Source organism: Vicugna pacos, chromosome X, assembly GCF_048564905.1.
Source record: "Vicugna pacos chromosome X, VicPac4, whole genome shotgun sequence".
Classification (NCBI taxonomy): Eukaryota; Metazoa; Chordata; class Mammalia; order Artiodactyla; family Camelidae; genus Vicugna; species Vicugna pacos.
In genome coordinates this window covers 38080754-38097715 of record NC_133023.1, presented here as the reverse complement: position 1 = coordinate 38097715, position 16962 = coordinate 38080754, and the positions used below count along the sequence as shown (strand labels likewise).

At 45.4% G+C, this 16962-nt stretch overlaps 1 protein-coding gene across 2 annotated transcripts in view; it reads left to right on the top strand.

Annotated features, from left to right (window-relative positions):
- Positions 1-11628, top strand: part of SLC9A7 (solute carrier family 9 member A7) — a 119189-nt gene extending 107561 nt beyond the window's left edge. For both annotated transcript variants that reach the window (XM_015247235.3, XM_015247234.3), the window contains 3 exons: positions 344-426; positions 7463-7568; positions 11122-11628. In XM_015247235.3, coding sequence (XP_015102721.2) covers positions 344-426; positions 7463-7568; positions 11122-11373 — 441 coding nt within the window. In that variant the 3' untranslated portion in view covers positions 11374-11628. The remainder of the gene's footprint in view (positions 1-343; positions 427-7462; positions 7569-11121) is intronic.
- The last annotated feature ends 5334 nt before the right edge of the window (positions 11629-16962 follow it).

Sequence of the window (16962 nt, the reverse complement as noted above, 5' to 3'; positions counted from 1 at the left end):
CTGGTTAGGATCGAGACTACTTTAGGGTAATTAATCTGCTCAGAGGCACTTGGAGGAAAATTACAGTCAAAATGCCAAAAGAAATTTTGGACCGCTCTGAGTTGATCTACCCACAGACATAACCAAGCCTTTTCCTTTGGGGGATTCATTGGTCTGCCTTTTGGATGTATTCAATTTCTTTAAAAATATTACCTCCCAATATATCTTTGAAACTTTGGTGATAACAGGACGTTTGCCTCTGAGCTCAAAATCTCTCTAAACGTTATGGTTAAAAGGGAAGCTTTCCCCTCTTATTTCAAACCCCTTTCTGCAACTAAGTATCTGTCCTCTTGTTTGTTCTTAGGATGGTCCAGAGTCTGCGGGAGGAAACCGGATGAAGCAGGAGAGCGCGTGGCTGTTCAGGCTGTGGTACAGCTTTGACCACAAGTATCCTTTTAAGTGGCTTCCCTGTCTTTGTGAAACGTCGGTGATGGAATCCTCTTGCTGAGTTGTCAGTGAATGACTTCTGATGAGGAAGGAAAGACGTGTGCTTGCTGCAGGTATCGTCGGTCCTCTCTGGGGACACGTGCAATGATCATTCAACCACAGGTAGCTGTGACGAGCAGCTCTTTGGCTGAGAGGAAAGATTGCACATCATTAGGACAGCCAGCCCACAGCCTGGGAGACTCATGTGGCTCTTCAGAGCTTTGTGTCCAAGGGAAATAAGCCTATGGAGGTGAATTAGTTAAAAAGACACTTGAACCAAGCTGTGGTCAGGAAGGGAAGTGGAGCTTGGCCAGTTCATCCACGTGGGGAGAATAATTCTTATTGGCTAAACCAAGTCTGGCTAAGTCTGATCCTGGCCTTACCTGGACCACATGCAGGCCAGACTCGGTTCCAGTAGATTCACTTGGTCCCAGGTGAAAATTAAAAACAAAAAAGCTAACCGTTCATGGTTTCTTAAATTGACATAGTGATCAAATGGGCAGGTAGCTTATATATGGTCTTTGGAGACTTCGAAAATGTTTAAAAATTGTTATTGAAGTATAAAATACACATAGGAAAGTACATAGATCATGAGTGCTCATAAGTGCTCAGCACTCATTATTTCAAAATAGCTACACTCATTTAATACCAAACAGGTCAAGAAACACAAAATTACCAGTTCCCCCTCATGCCACAGCCCAGTTACTACCTCTTTCTCCTTCCCAAACGTAACCACTCTCCTACCTCCCAGCAACACTGAATAATTTTACCTGTTTTTGAACTTTGTATAAATGGAATTATAGAGTATATGTACTTTAGTGTCTGGTTTGCCTGGCTTGACATCATTTGTGGCGTGAGTCATCCCTGTTGTCACGTGTAGCTCTAGTTCATCTGTCTTCATGGCTGTATAGTATTTCACGACATTCATAATTTATTTATCATCCTATTGTTGAACGTGGACATTGTTTCTAATTAGGAGCTACTATGGAAAATAGTGCTGTGAACATTCTTACATATGTCTTTTGGTGCCTGTTTACATATATTTTTGTTGGGAATATAGCCAGGAATGAAATTGCTGGATCACAGGACATGAAAGGTTCAACTTTAGAAGATGGTGTTAAACAGCTTTTACAAAATGATGGGACCACTTTTCATGCTCGCCTCTAGCGTATGGGAGTTCCATTTGCTCCCCATCCTCACTGGCTGTTGGTATTGTCGGCCTTGTTAACTTTAGCCATTCTGGTAGATTTATAGTGGTATCTCATTGTGGTTTTCATAAATTGAAGTGTAGCTGATTTACATATCATGTTAGTTTTAGGGTACAACATAGCGAGTCAATATTTTATAGATCATACTCCATTTCATTGTGGTTTTAATTTGCATTTACCTAGTGACTAATAAGGTTGAGCACCTTACCATATATTTACTGGCCCTTTGGTATGTTCTTTATAAAGTGCCTATTCAAGTCTCTTGCCCGTTTTTTATTTGGGTCATGGGCCTTTTTTTTTATTACTTATTTTAAGAGTTTCTTATGCATTCTGGATATGAGTATTTTGCTAGTTCCATGTGATAAAAATATCTTCTCTACTTGTGACTTGCCTTTTCCCTTTTAAATAGAATCTTGATGAACAAAAGGTCTAATCCCACTTATTGATCTTTTCTGTTCTGGTTATCATGTTTGTGTCCTGTCTTAGAAATCTTTGTCTACTGCCAAGTCATGAAGCCAGTTTCCTATGTTACGTTCTAGGAGCTTTGTTGTTTACCTTCTGGGCATCTGCTTTTTCACAGAGTGACAGACATGAGCAATGAAAACATACAGAGATCATCTGAGATGCTGTAGATGAAGTTATCATCCTTCAGAGATGATTTACCTTACATCTAGTCAGTGGCTAGGTTAGGAGCATTGGCACTTCCAGATCACTTTAAACCAATCGGGAATAAAGGTGATTTGAAGCTGGGCTTCAGTTCCTGTGAGGGTTAGTCTGTTTTCTGTTTGCCCTTTTTTCCAGAGTTCCAACCTAGAGCCTAGATTGTTTACACAGACTTCCTCAAAAGGCCCTGGACTCCGGTTTTTGTCAGATTCACTCTATCTTTGTGAGTCTGCCAGATGCTCTTCTTAGCTTCTCAGGTGCTTTTAGGGAAAATGTGGCTCACCAAGTGCCAGGCTCACTTCTTGGATTTCCTTTTCCAGATTCTGGCCCTCTTCACTGACATGGTAGCTTTCCGATGCCATTAAACAGAAGATTTTGTTGTGTTCTATCTTGCTGTTTTCTTTTTTATTTTTTTGCCCAACTTTTCTAGTTATTCTCAGTGGAAAAGATGGTTCAAATTTCCTTGTTTGCTATCAACCTAAATAGAACCCCCAGGGATTTTTTTAAAGCCATATGAACTTTGTCTACTTTGTAATTTAGAATGCATGTTACTCACTAGGCCTGGAAAGGATGTAGGGAAAATTGGAGAGAGTTCACAGGAAAGTGACAAAATACTAAAATGAAAAGAGATGGATTCTTTCTTGCATTCAGCATTCCACTTTCAGCAGTGGATAGATCATTTGGACAGGAAATCAATAAGGAAACATGGGGCTTGAATTACATTTTAGACTAAATGGACCTAACATGCATATACAGAACATCCCATCCACCAGCAGAATACCCATTCCTAAGTGCACATGGAATGCTCTCCCTGATAGATCACATGCTGGGTCACAGAACAAGTCTTAGCAAATTTTAAAGGACTGAAATAGTATCGAGTATCTTTTCTGACCACAGTGGTATGAAACTAGGAGTCAATAACAGGAGAAAAACTGGAAAGTTCACAAATATGTGGACATTACGTAACACACTCCTGAACAACCAATGGGTCAATGAGGAAATCAGAAGAGACATTTTGAAATTACTTTGAGGCAAATGAATATGGAAACACAACACATCAAAACTTACAGGTCGGAAAAGCAGTTATGAGAGGATAGTTCATAGTGATAAATGACTACGTTAAGAAAAAAGAAAGATCTCAACAACCTAACTGTACACTTCAAGGAACTAGAAAAAGAAGAGCAAACAAAGCTGAAAAATAGCAGAAGGAAGGAAATAACAAAGGTCAGAGCAAAAATAATTAGAGGCTAGAAGAACAGTGTAAAAGATCAACGAAACTAAGAATTGGTTTTTTAAAAAGATGAACAAAATTAATAAAGCTTTAGTTAGACTAAGAAAAAAGACAACTCAAATAAATAAAATCAAAAATGAAAGGAGACATTATAACTGATACCACAGAAATACACAGAACCATAAGAGACCGCTGTGAACAGTTATACACCCAAAATTGGATAACGTAGAAGAAGTGGATAAATTCCTAGAAACATACAACTTACCAAGACTGGATCATGAAGCAATAAAAAAAAAAATCTGAACAGACCAATACAAGTAAGGAGATTGAATCAGTTATCAAAAACCTCCCAACAAAGAAAAGCCCATACGGCTTCACTGGTGGAGTCTACCAAACATTTAAAGAAGAATTAATCCTTTTCAAACTTCCAAAAAATTGAAGAGGAAGGAATACTCCCAGACTCAGTTTTTATCTGTAGTCCACTTTGGGTAGTATGGACATTTTAACAGTATTAATTCTTCCAACCCATGAACACAGATATCTCCCATTTACTTGCGTCTTCTTCAATTTCTTCCATCAATGTTCTTTAGCTTTCAGTATAGAGATTTTCACCTCCTTGGTTCAATTTATTCCTAAGTGTTTTTCCTTTCTTGTAGTGTCCTTGTTGGGCTTTGCTATCAGGGCAATGCTGGCCTCAAAAAACTAATTAGCTTGATTGTGGTAATCATCTCACCATGTATACTTAGATCAGAACATCTTGAACACTTAAAATATGTATACTTCTTGTCAGTCACATTTCAGTAAAGCTGGAGGTGGGCGGAGAAATTGATTTTTTTTTTATTTTTGTGGGGGAGGCAATTCGGGGAATAGAACCCAGGACCTGCTGCATGCTAAGCATGTGCTCTACCACTTGAGCTATACCCTCCCCCGAGAAATTGACTTTTGAAGAGTAACAGGAGTGATCTCTAAAGTCTTACGTGACTTTTGTGACTTTAGGAGTTCTACTTTTTTTTTTTTTGGAGGAGAGACTGGTTCATTCTATAGCTCTGTAGATCATCAAACAGGAAAAAGTGGGCTTTGGCTGCATCACAGGAGAGACGCCCGCAGGCCAGCAAGAGGGAGGGTGGTGCTCCCTGCCATGAAAAAGGCTGGAAATGGAATAGGGGGTCTTCCAGCTTAAAATGAGAGGCTCAGCACACACATACCTTCTTACTCTCTCCTCAGAGCTCACTGCAATCACAGAAGAGATATTTTTTGACTACTTGGAGGAGCAAAGGTGGAGGGAATTGTAGCAGAGAAAACTGTAGTCCAAGACAGAAGTACGTCTTGGGCCAGTTTGTCCAGGTGACTTATTAAGGAATGTTGAGAGGATTAGCTGCAATAGGTACTTCCTGTGTCAACAGATCAGCCCGGAGCTGTTCGTTTTCTCTTCTGGCCATAGCTCTCTAAAGAAAGTAGACAGTGCCTGGGGAGGGCTTGGGAGAGAAACAGGGCTTGAGGCCATCAAAGATATTTTTCCCCAGAGCAAACACCACCCCCCCCAGCCACTTGTCTCCAGAGTACAAGCCCCGCCCCCTTCTCGGGGTGTGACTAGGCTGAATGGACACCTTGTACATTCCACAACCACAGGAGGAAAAGCAGGACTCTTCAAGGCTTCTAAAGAGAAAAACTGGCAGCCTCCCAGAGGCAAGACTCAGACGTGGCATAAACAACACTGGATATTAGAGTACCATCGAGCATCCTCAGAGTTCTAGGATGAAAAAATTTTTCTGAGCTTAGAATTCTACACCCAAACTGTTCATCAAAAATGAGCAAAAAAAGGGTTAAAAAAAAACAGCCCTATAACATAAGGATCAAACAAAATAAAATTCACCTAAGGAGACAACATTGAATAAGCAGTGATTTGTTATAACCCGGAAGAAATGAGTAAGATCAAAAAGAAATTAAAAGAAGATCCTTTTCTTCTTGCAAGACACTCAAATGTTCTCTTCTGATAAAGTTTAAATGGCATTGTATTCCACGTCCTTTAATAGTGTTCCAACCACTCTTCTTGGTTACAGGAAATAATACTCATATTATAACTTTATTACAAGTGCTGCCTGTTGACCTTAACATGAGGCTCAATCCATAGACCAAGCAGAGATTTACTTATTAGTTATAGAATGCAAGTGTTACATTTCTATAGTGTAAAATTATCGTTAAAAAACTAGAAAAAAATTGAAAAGAGGCAGGAACGTAAGTGAATTCAGTTTAGCATCCTTCACAAGAGAGCGTGAAAAGCTTCTATGACTAAAGGTCATAAATCAGGAAATAGGGGGAAAAAATGTATTCTCTAAGGTTGTAATGGTAATTACCAGAACAGCTGAGTGGGAGAGAGGCTTGATATTTCATTTTTGCGTTCCCAACGAGTTGAATATTTAAAATCTCTATGTAAATATTTTTTTTTTCTCTTTTAAGGAAGTTGTTAGAGGGCCTTCTGTACTGGAGAAGAAGGCGTCTTTGAACTGCCCGAGAGGGGGAACTGAAAGATAGCCTCTGGGTTCCGTGGAACTGTTTTGTATCAGTCATTCTGCGAACCCAGCCTCTGCCACTTCTGAGCTAAAGACACCAGATCACTGATAGGCTTGTAGGAGCTGCTTCTAGGAATGTGGTTAGAGGACAGTGGTGAAAGGGGGCCTGTTCTGTTTATAAAGAGTCCTGTTCAGAGCCCACCATCCTCCTCTGTTGAGTAATTCCCAGCCAGCAGTATCCCCCAGGGTCCCCCCTCCATCTCTTCCTGCCCTCGACCTGCTCTGCACAAAGATGGGAAGTGATGGTGCTGGGAGTGGTCATCCTCTGGGATACAGACCGCTGTGACTCCTTGTCACCTTCCTTTAAAGTCTCTTGACCATTCTTGCATTTGAGGTGGCCCTGTAGGTCTCCACCTTCTCCACATCGCTTAGGCAGCAGGTATCAGAAATGGTCCCAGCTCCATCGTCACGTGACACGTGCTTCCCGATGCTTCTAACCCAGGGCTGTGCACTTAACCGCACAGATATCTAGAGATTGGCAAACCCCCTGAGCTGGTCTTCACAGAATAGGTGACTTTCAGATTAGAGCAGGGGTCTCAGCCGAGGGCGTGTTTGCTTCTCCAGGGACGATGAGCAATGTCTGGAGATACTGTTGTCACACCCGAGGGAGGGGTTGGGGGTGCTGCTGGCGTCTCGTGGATAGAGGCCAGAGACGCTGCTAGACCTCCTCCAATGCAGGACAGTCCCCTACAACAGGGGATGACCTAGCCCACGATGTCGGTAGTGTTGCGGCGGAGAAACTGTTGGAGAGTCTGGGAGAGAGGCAGCAGGCGGAGGGAAGAAGAGTCCTGTGTGGGAAGGTGGCAGATTTAGGTCTGAGTGGCCTTAGTGAAACCACTTCTCGCCAAGTGTGCTTCCTCCTTTCTAGGAGGTTACCTCTAAGGTCCTGACCGCCTCAGACATCTCCACCATGTGACCTCCGGGCAGAGGGGACCCAGGGGCTGGAACATCTCCACTCAAGATCCACGATCTTCCGTTTCCAAAACATGAGCCAGTTGTGTGTCGAAAGCTGGAATGCTGATGGAAACCCAAATCCTCATTCAGCACAAGAAGGGAGAAGGCTGTTCTAATTAACCAGATAATCTTTTTAACTGGAAATTGGGACTCACCAACCTGAAAGTTAACAGTGAACACTCAAGGCCAATGGAGCACAGTTTAATCTTTGACTCAGACTGTCGACAACTCCCAGTGTTCTCTGTACTGGATGTGTAAAAGAGGGCAAAGAGGCTTTTTGTGGGTAGAATGCCAGCTGAGTTTCTCCTTGGGATTTCTAAACGCGTTTTGTTGGACTTGTGTTTTCTATTTCCTTAATTCTCTTTTTCAAGTTACTTGAAGCCCATCCTCACACACAGTGGCCCCCCACTGACCACCACCCTCCCGGCCTGGTGCGGCTTGCTGGCTCGGTGTCTGACCAGTCCCCAGGTGTACGACGTAAGTACAGCGTGGCCGGGTTGCCCGGGGAACCCTGCCTCGGCCTCCTCTTTGAATTTCCCCCAAACGTGACAGAACAGCATCTCTGTCTCCTTCTCTTAAAGATAGTGGAGCCTTCCAGCCTCCCCGGCCCCTGCCTGTATAAAAATGAAATTCCCGCGCCACCTCTGGTAAATGGTTTTTCAATTACAAACAGTGGGTAGGATGCCGAGAACACCATTTCCCCAGCACCGCTCCCAGTTTTATTAAGTGATTTTTAATGCTGATGGTGAGTTTTTAACGTATTGAGAGCCTAGATAATAATACTAATTACCTTTTATGTTGGAAGGATACAGAAGACCAGTAGATTAAAAAGTTAGCTTTATAATTTGCCATCCCGTTTTATTTAATGTCTGCCCTTTTTTGAATGGCTGAGGAGTTTGCTCAGTTTGGAGCTCTGTCTAAAGTGACAGCGTGGGCCATGTGGATGTGTTTTGTCATCAGAGACAAAGGATAGTGACCCGACATCGTCACTTCTCCCACCAAAGAAACTCCAGCTGCTTCTGCCGTTTGGTTTTGTTCCTCTGGGCTTACACGCTTCTTTGCCATCTAGCTCTAGTCTCTTCTGAGCAATTTCTCTAGCCTTCCTTAATTAGTTTTACAAGAGTCACTTTTCATGGCTCTATACTAGTAAAATGACTCACCCACTGTTGAAACTGTATAAAAACCTGATCTCATCAGAAGCTCGCGGACTGTTCCCCTGCACGTACATCAGTTAGGGGATATCTGGCCTACTTTGAACTCAGCATAAACTCAGTATCCTTCCAGGCACTGAAATTGAAAGTGCCTCCCTCCCCAGTTCCGGAGACATCTCAGGGTTTGCTTCCTGGGGAAGCATTGGGGCCGTGGACTCCCCACAGCCAGGCCAAGATGGGGTGACCTGGGCTACAGGCAGGAACCACCCTCCATACTGCCGCTCCTGCCTTGGGCTGGGGTCCTGACCAGCCTCCCGGGCAGCTCCGGGCGCAGAGAAGCCTGCTGCTGAGAGGAGGAGAGCAGAGAGCCTGGAAAATTAATTGAGGGACCCAAAGGTGAGAGAGTGGAGCGGCCTCCCTGGGGAGTCTGGTGCCGGGTGGGGGCCTCAGGCCGAGCCGTCTTCGTGGCTGTTGGACACAGTGGGGTGTGGCTCTCCCCTTTCACCCGTAGGGTGTTTTATATTCCACCAAGTTTATTTGGGAGATACGGAAGATGTTTATTATTCATTATTTACACTAAGCCTAAACAAAACTTAGGTTTGATATCTGCCTAGAAAACAGTGTTCCTCCGCTTAATGACAGGGACCTGTGGTTATTGAAAATGTGCACGTCCCCACAACACTCCTGCTGGTAGCACGTGTTTGCAGGGCTCTGTCACTGAATTTTCACAGCAGCCCTCACTGGACAGTTAGTTATGTGATGATACAAACCTCCAGCGTCACAAAACTTTTGCTGATCCTGTCATCTGAAATTAGAGGGAGGGGGGTGGTTTTGTCATCTGCATAGAACCTTCCTTATTCTTCGATCTGGAAATCGCTCTCCGCTTGGTTTTCCTATGTCCTTGTTTCTGAGCGCCCTCTCCCTGGGCACTCTCTGTCCGGGCCTGTGAGATTCATCACGGAGGGGTCAGCATCCAGGCTGGTTTCCTCCTGTCGGTGAACTTCGGCCCTGCTCCCCACCAGGAGGGGTCAGAGCGGCCTCGCCAGGGCTCCTCTCCGGGCTGCTTCTGTGCTGCTGGGGGCGGGGAGTTGGCTCCATCAGCCAGAAATCCCCTCACAGGCAGCTGTTCTGGATTCTTCTCTGTCCCCCTGTGGCTCCAAACCTTGAAACAGCAAAATATGTGCCAGGAGAGTCTCCTCCTGAAAACGGGGAGCTAAGGAGCCCTGGGAGGGAGATTTTGACAGAGATGAACAGCAAAAGAACTTAGCACACATCTGAATGGGACGAGGGGGACGAGCTGCCACAGGCTACGTGATGTCATCTGTTGTTAAGAAAACGAGATCGGAGCAGGTTGAGCTTCAGGACTTTCTGAACGCTAACGGAGAGGAGGAAACTGGGGAGTTTGGGGTGAGTTCAGAATTTCGAATTACGCTCTGCCTGAGTCGGGGGTTTTGATTTAACTGTGTGTTTGCACAGTGCCTCCTTCCAGTGAGGACTGGCAGCAGCAGGCAGGAGGGCTGGCAAGCCGATCTGTTAGAACAGCCAGGCCCCTGGTTCAGTAGAGTCACATCGTGGCGTGTGGAGAAGCCGACATCAGTGAGAAACAGTGCCGAAAACAAGCATGTGCTTGTCCTCGCAACGTGCCCAGAGATGGGCTGGGATAGGAGAAGCCAGTCAGGCAGAGCCCACGGGCCCTTCCTCGGCCGCTGCATTTAACAGGCGTTCATCCAGCACCTCCTGTGAGTTAAGCATGTCAAGGAAGGGGGCCAGGACCAGGAGAAGCAGGCTGCTGCCCTTCCGTGGTGTCTCATCTGATGGGGGTTCCAGACCCCTCCATGGGAGGACCCGCCGCGGCCTCGGGCGGCGTGACTGAGTCAGGGCCCCGTGGCTGTCAGGGAGCAGGTTCTGTGTGTCCCGCACCAAGGACATCCGTCATGTCGAGGCCATAGGACCTCAGATGTGCTCTGAAGGTAGATGAGAAATAGGAGAGAGAGAACAATTTACCCAGAGCGGCTGAGAACCATTATGTTTGCCATTCAAGGAAGAAGTTCCCAGCATTTGACAGGCGTCCCTTCTTTGCTTGTTAAACCTGTCAGAGGGTGAAGGGTTGTGTCTGACCTCACGCTGCTTCCTGACACCCTCCCCGCCGTCTCGTAGTCTTGAAAGGCTGCCACTTGGCTAACTTAGCTGTGCTAACACCCCTGCTTCGCATAAGATGCCCCACCAGTCCTCCTTCTGACCGACCGGGTGATTTTGCACATCATTCATGTGGGTAAAACCAGCCAAGGGGCAGTGTATGTCCTCACTCTGCTTCCTGGTGGCTGGACCACCTCAGACAAATGTCATGGGCTCTCTTAGCTCAGGTTTTGTTCTCTGTGACCTGAGTGTGTGCGCCCTTCACAGGGGAGGGATGAAGATCAAAGGAGAGCATCTGTGATCTTCCTGGCGGGCAGATAACAGATGCTGACTAGGACAAAGAGTAGCTCAAACGAAAGCCAGGTGGGTTTAGGATGGTGTGCATAGGGCAGGAGGCCCACCCAGAAGACCTTTCCGAAGAAGAGAGGACCAAAAACCTATTTGCAGGTTTGCCCAGGGACCGTACCCCTCTTTCCTCATGGACTGGAGCTGAAAATCCAGGCGGTCAGGCGTTTAAAATCAGAACTCTTTTCTGGTGTTCAAAGTCCTAGTCCAGCAACAGCCTTGGATTGACTAGCACTCTACAGTTTACATCCAGTTTTCACGCTGGAGGCTCCAGGCAGGCATGTTTTATGATGCCCACTTGCAGATGAGGAGCTGGGGTTTGGGTGGGCTCCAGCCCGGGAGGGTACCGGTCTCCCATTTGCTGTGATGTTGTTGTTGTTGTTTGCTGCACTTTCCAGAACCAAGAGCCTCTGAGAGAAGAAGACTCTGATTTCATCCTGACCGAGGGCGACCTCACCTTGACCTACGGGGACAGCACGGTGACTGCGAACGGCTCCTCAGGCTCCCACCCGGCCTCCACGAGCCTCGAGGGCGGTCGGAGAACGAAGAGCAGCTCCGAGGAGGTGCTGGAGCGAGACCTGGGGATGGGAGACCAGAAGGTCTCCAGCCGGGGCACCCGCCTGGTGTTTCCCCTGGAGGATAACGCGTGACTCCGCCCCGAGCCCCGAGAGACGGGGCGGGGCCCTGGCGGGGTGAGGATGGCCGCCAGCCCCAGTGCCGGAGGGGCGGGGCCCTGACTGAATGGAACTAACACTTCTATTTGATGGGGGTCGGAAGCTATCTTAACATTTAAAATTTCACCCCAGACGCAGCTGGTGGGGCTAAAGTGTCTCTGAACCACGACAAATGCAGACCTGTTCCCTCTTTTTCACACAGTAGTGCGCTGTTCAGCGTTAACAAACAAATAGCATGCTTTAATGGTCTCTTCATTCATTCACCTGCGGATCTAAACAAGGTGTGGCAGGTGCTGGGGGTCCCTCCCAGGAGAGGCTTCGGATCCAGACACAGTGGGGCCAGTCTAGCTGGCTGAGGGGGAAAGCAGGTTACGGGGAGAACAGGCATAAAAAAAGATCATGAAGGAAGGCAGTTGAGACTGGACCTCCCAGGACGATGGGAAGCCGGAATCAGATGGGACAGAAAACATGAAACAGCAGTCTGGGAATGGAGGCTCCAGCATCAAAGCTGCATGACTTGCAACCTCCTAGCAAGACTCCTGCCGGGTTTTTTTGTTTGTTTGTTTTGTTTTTGTTTTTTTTTTTTTGCTTCCTGTGATTCCTTTAAACTGAAGATTGGAAAATATGTCCATGAACATTTCAACACGGGGGAACGAATTCTAGTCCCTTCTCTGGAACTCTCCATAAAGAAGGTCCTGAAATGTTTAAAAACCAAAGGTAAAATAGTGTTATACTGTTGTTTTAAATGAAATCGGAGGACAGGAGAAACTGTGTAGAAACTGATGGTGACGTCACTGCAAATCTCAAGTCAGTTCTCGAGGGCCCCCGTATGAGCTGCCTGCCTGGGACAGGAATAGGACTAGATACCTACTATGGGTTTAGGAATAACACCAAAATGTGTGGGGTGCTGTGTTATCTAGGGAAGAGAAGGCAGCAAGAAGAAGAGGCAATAGGCTAGTATTCAGAGGGAAGAAATCTCACTGCAAAGAAAATACACAACTGAGTAGCGTTCCAAACTTGGAGCTAAAAAATGCCTGGGATTTCAGTGGCCACGTGAGGAACCTGAGGCAAGTCAATGGATGGTTAAGCACTGTTCAGCCTGGCGGAGGGTTCTGTCTGCTATAAGGTTAAGAATCCACATGTCTTGACCTTGAACGCCACGTAGAGAAGGATCACTTTCATGGTACTGGGGAAGCTTATACCAGCTTAATATGTAAGTGTGATTTAAAATTTAGGTTTTTAGTTTGGGTTTTGTCATGGGTGAGCTCTCCTACCTGCCCACACCCATAGTCGGTGAAATACTGAGAGAACTCTTGGAAACCAACCATGAGATTCTCCCCACATCTCTGTGCTTCAGTGCTAGTATATTTGAAAACCCAATTTCTAAAAACTGCTTTCATAAAATGTGGGCATTTTTCTTCTCATGGCAGACAAAATAGTGGCCCAGCCTAGGACACCCATAATGCAATCAGCCATTTAATGTTCTTAACTCCCTTTTTAATGGTTAATTTTTAAATAAGACGTTGCTTCACATTTTGCTTTTGCATTGGTAATTTGTGCAAACCCGGAAAAACGTATTACTAGGTTGAGCCATATGAAGTTGCTGATATTCAACCATTAAAAAAATGCAGAAATGGCAGCATCATATGGCTGAATGTAATATAATTGAATGATTTTTCTTCCCCTCTTTTCTTTCTGTCTACACGGAAGTCCATGTTGGTTTTGTGGTCACTCATGGGCTTTGTAGTCTTCACTGCAAACATTTTATTCTCACCCACTTAAATGTAAGTAAATGGAGATTTGCTAAGACCAACACTTAGCTGGGTTGGTAGTTATTTGGGGGGATTTTTTTTTCCTTCAGTAGATCAGAGTAAGTCATTGATCTATGGTCCTACTTTTTGTCTGCAAGATGTGGAGATTAATCCTGACCTTACCAGAGGTCCTGGGAAGTGAGTTCACTCATCAGCATGCGTCCACCTCTTACAAGCATCATGCCTGTGCCGAGCCGTGAGGATTCGGGTGCCACAAAGGCCAGACACCATCTAACCCAAGGCCAGTCTGGGAGAAATCAGATTGAAACTGCTACGTAATGGTACATCCAGCTAAAGAAAGTTCCTCTGAGAGAGCAGTCCCAAGTCATCTTATAAACATACTTGTTCTGGGTTGGTGGGGATGACGGTTCAGTAGTCAAATGTTCTAGAGCACAGGTTCTCAACCCTGGCTGCACATTAGGATTACCTGGCTAGTTGTTTTTTTTTTTTAAGTATTGCTATGAGGGCCCTCCCCTCCAAGATTCAGATTCGGTAGGTTGGGAGTGGGGCCGGGCTGCCATGCTCTGTTCTGGATCCTCAAGGATTCTGCTGTACAGCTCTGGTTGAGAGCCTTTAGCCTTGAACTTGCAGTGAAGCCTATTTGGAGCCTTCAAGAATGGCCTAGCAAAGTACATTTTATTTTCATTGTTAGTTGTGTGGCAAAAACTGAATGTTGATGGATAATAGACTGGGCAGCTGTGAGAGTTCTGTGCCAATAATCTTTGCAGAACACTTTGAGGAATGTACTTCGTGAAGGAAAGGAGGGTGACTTGAGCGTATGCATGGGGGGATTAAAAAGTTGTCATCTTTGCCCCCATTTGTGGAGAAAAGGGGGGTTTTGTCTTAACTGAGCTGCTGACTCCAGACGTGAAGGTTTCCGAGAAGCTGTCTTTGCCATTTCCCCTGAGGTTATCTGAACAGCCCCATTTGCAGTCAGGTGCGCTCTCCCTCCTTACCCTTTGCTTGTCCCTGTGCCCGCATCCACGCTGGGCTCCTCAGAACGAGGCTGGGCCGCGTGACGTGGAAAAGTGTGGTCACTTTGCTGTCGCGTGGCGGTGGCGTCGGTAGCAGGTGAGTAGGAGATGTGATCTTGTGTACAGCACCGACAGAGGGATGCCAGCAAAGCCTGCCATTCCTTCTAATACCCTCCTGTGGGGGCTACAAGGAGAACTGAACTTTCTCTCCTAAAGAAGGAAATTTGGAATTTAAGTTAAGTCTGCATTTCTTCCAAGGAAACAGGCATAGGAAGAGCATATTGCGATTAAAATGGACTCTGAGCATCACTGGGGTAACCACACAAATAAGTACTGATGCCCTGCAGCCAGAAATCCCACCGGGACATCAGATGTTTCATCAAGCAAATAGCAAGGAGCTCTTTAGGCTGTGTTCTGTAGACCTGAGAACATCCTCCACGGTCCGGTTGACAAACACCATCTCTTTAGGAAATGTGAAAAATGTTCTCTCAGCTCTCCATGAGCATTCCAGTCTCGGGCAAAGAAGTTCTTTCTAAAACAGAAGTCTGTTTCACACACACTCTCCCCCGCCCCACCCTCCATCATCTCTCTCCCTTTCTCTGTCTGCAGTGGAAGTTAGTGTTACCATGTCAGCTATTTACGTGAACAGAATGATTTCTAAATGTTGAAACAGCACCGATGCACCGAGGGGAGACTGCTAATAGGGCAAACAAGGAACTCATCGGAGGGGAAGACCATCCACTTGGAAACCTACCTTGGTACCCACTGCAAGTCCTAAGAGACGTATCCGAAAGCTGATTTTACCATCCATAAAATGTCATCTAGAATGCTTGCCGATTCAATAAGTATGTGACTTCTTATTCCACTTCAAAAATGCGGAACTTGACAGGTTTCGTGCTTGCCCTTTGACGTTGATTCTGTAGGTGAGTTAGTGTAGGAGCTAGTCTGTCAAGTACAGTAGACTGGTCTCACTGAATTCTGATCTCTTCTGTTGTTTTCTGAGTGAGGATCTGGCTGGCCAGTGTCAGTGGCTGCCTTCTGATACAGTAAGTTGAGGGAATCCAGTGGCCAAGAGTTAAAGAGTTTAGGAATAACCCATCTGAATGCTGCTTCCTCCATTTTGATATCGGAAAAGACCTTCCCTCTTTCTAAAATCTAATAAGGACAATCTACAGAGAAATAGTCTAGTAACCAATGCCAGTGTCTAATGAGGAAAAGCAAGTAGGCTCTTTGACAATCCTTTCAAAATGAAACCTAGAAAGAAACCATTTTTTCCAGTTTCCAGTTTCATAAGCAGAGTTTTTTGTCAATTACCAAACATATCTTGTCACCCAGTGCTAGCAGAAATTGCAAAGAGCAAAACCAAAGTTTTTGATGTTTTATTTTTGTAAGCAGGGTATACTATAACCACGGCCCCCGTGGAGCACCCAGGCAGCCAGTTTACTGCTACTTGCGCCTCGGAAAAGATGAGAAGGAAGGGCTGCCTGTTTTGCGGCCCTTTGGAAAGGTCTGAAACTGACACGGGAGCACGCGGGAGGGGTCACCTCCTCATCCCGATGGCCACCTTTTCAAAAGGGTTCACAGAATGGCCAAGGGTCACGGTCAGCTCAATTCTTGGCCAGTGGAAGATTATCTGGGCCTGTATGTGTTGGAGGAACTCAGCTAGAAAAAGATGTGTCAAGCAGCATGAAGAACTCTACATCTGCTGTTTAGAGCACTTCAAAAAGTTAAGGTCCCAGTGTTCCTGGGTGACTGTCTAACTGCATGGACATTCGGGGGTTGACTTCAGTTGTGACTATTCCAGCTGCGGGCTCTGGAGAATGAGTTTCAGTCACGGAAGTGTTAAGTCTGTGGAGTTGGAAATTGTCACTGAGATCACTCAAAGTATGACTTCATGGTAGGGTCACCTCCTAGGTTTTTATTTTTTACATAAAATAATCTGGTACATCTTACTTAGGAAGTTTTACAATGTCCATTAAAATGATTAAATGGGAAGGCCACCAAGATTGATTTACTAGCTGAAAAGCAGTTTTTTAAATAGAATAGGATGCATTTACTATGGGCTGATGTGACCTCCTGGGGAATTTTTTTTATAGAGAGCTTACATACTGTAACTCGGGCAATTTTTGTCTTCTACTTCCATTCAACAGTAGCAAACTGGTGGTTTTATAAAAGTAACATTAGAGTATGTTCTATAAACATGTTATAGAAAATAATATTAAAGTTATGTCTAACTGTGAAAAAGTGACGACTTGGCGTTATCGGCAACCTTTATGTGCAATAAGGAAAACTGCAGTTAGGACCCCAAAGTGCTCCCTTTCCTGGCCTTTTCCTTAATGTTCGCCTTCGTGTATCAGTTGCGACTGATGTTGTAAAGCTAGCTACATGTTTTCCTGCCCTTTACTGATATACTGATATTTAACACATTTTTCTCAAAGCTTTTTTTTTTTAACAAAACTCAAAATAAAAAGATTAACTGGCTGAGCTCCTCTTGTTTTGAATTTGAAAAGTCCATCCGGAGGGGTTCCGTTCTGGGTGGAAGCTGGTCCTCTGCAGCTTCATGGAGACCAGAGACTACTAAATCAGGCGGCCCCTGGACCAAATCCAGCTGACTGCTTGTTTCGGTAAATAAAGTTGTATTGGCATCCACACCGCTCGCGTATTTATTTGCATATGGTCCGTGGCTGCTTTTGTGCGGAGCTGAGGCGCTGCTCACAGCAGTGAGCTGCTGGGAAAGCTGGAACTACTTGCTGTCTGTCTGATTCCCGACAGAAAGGGGT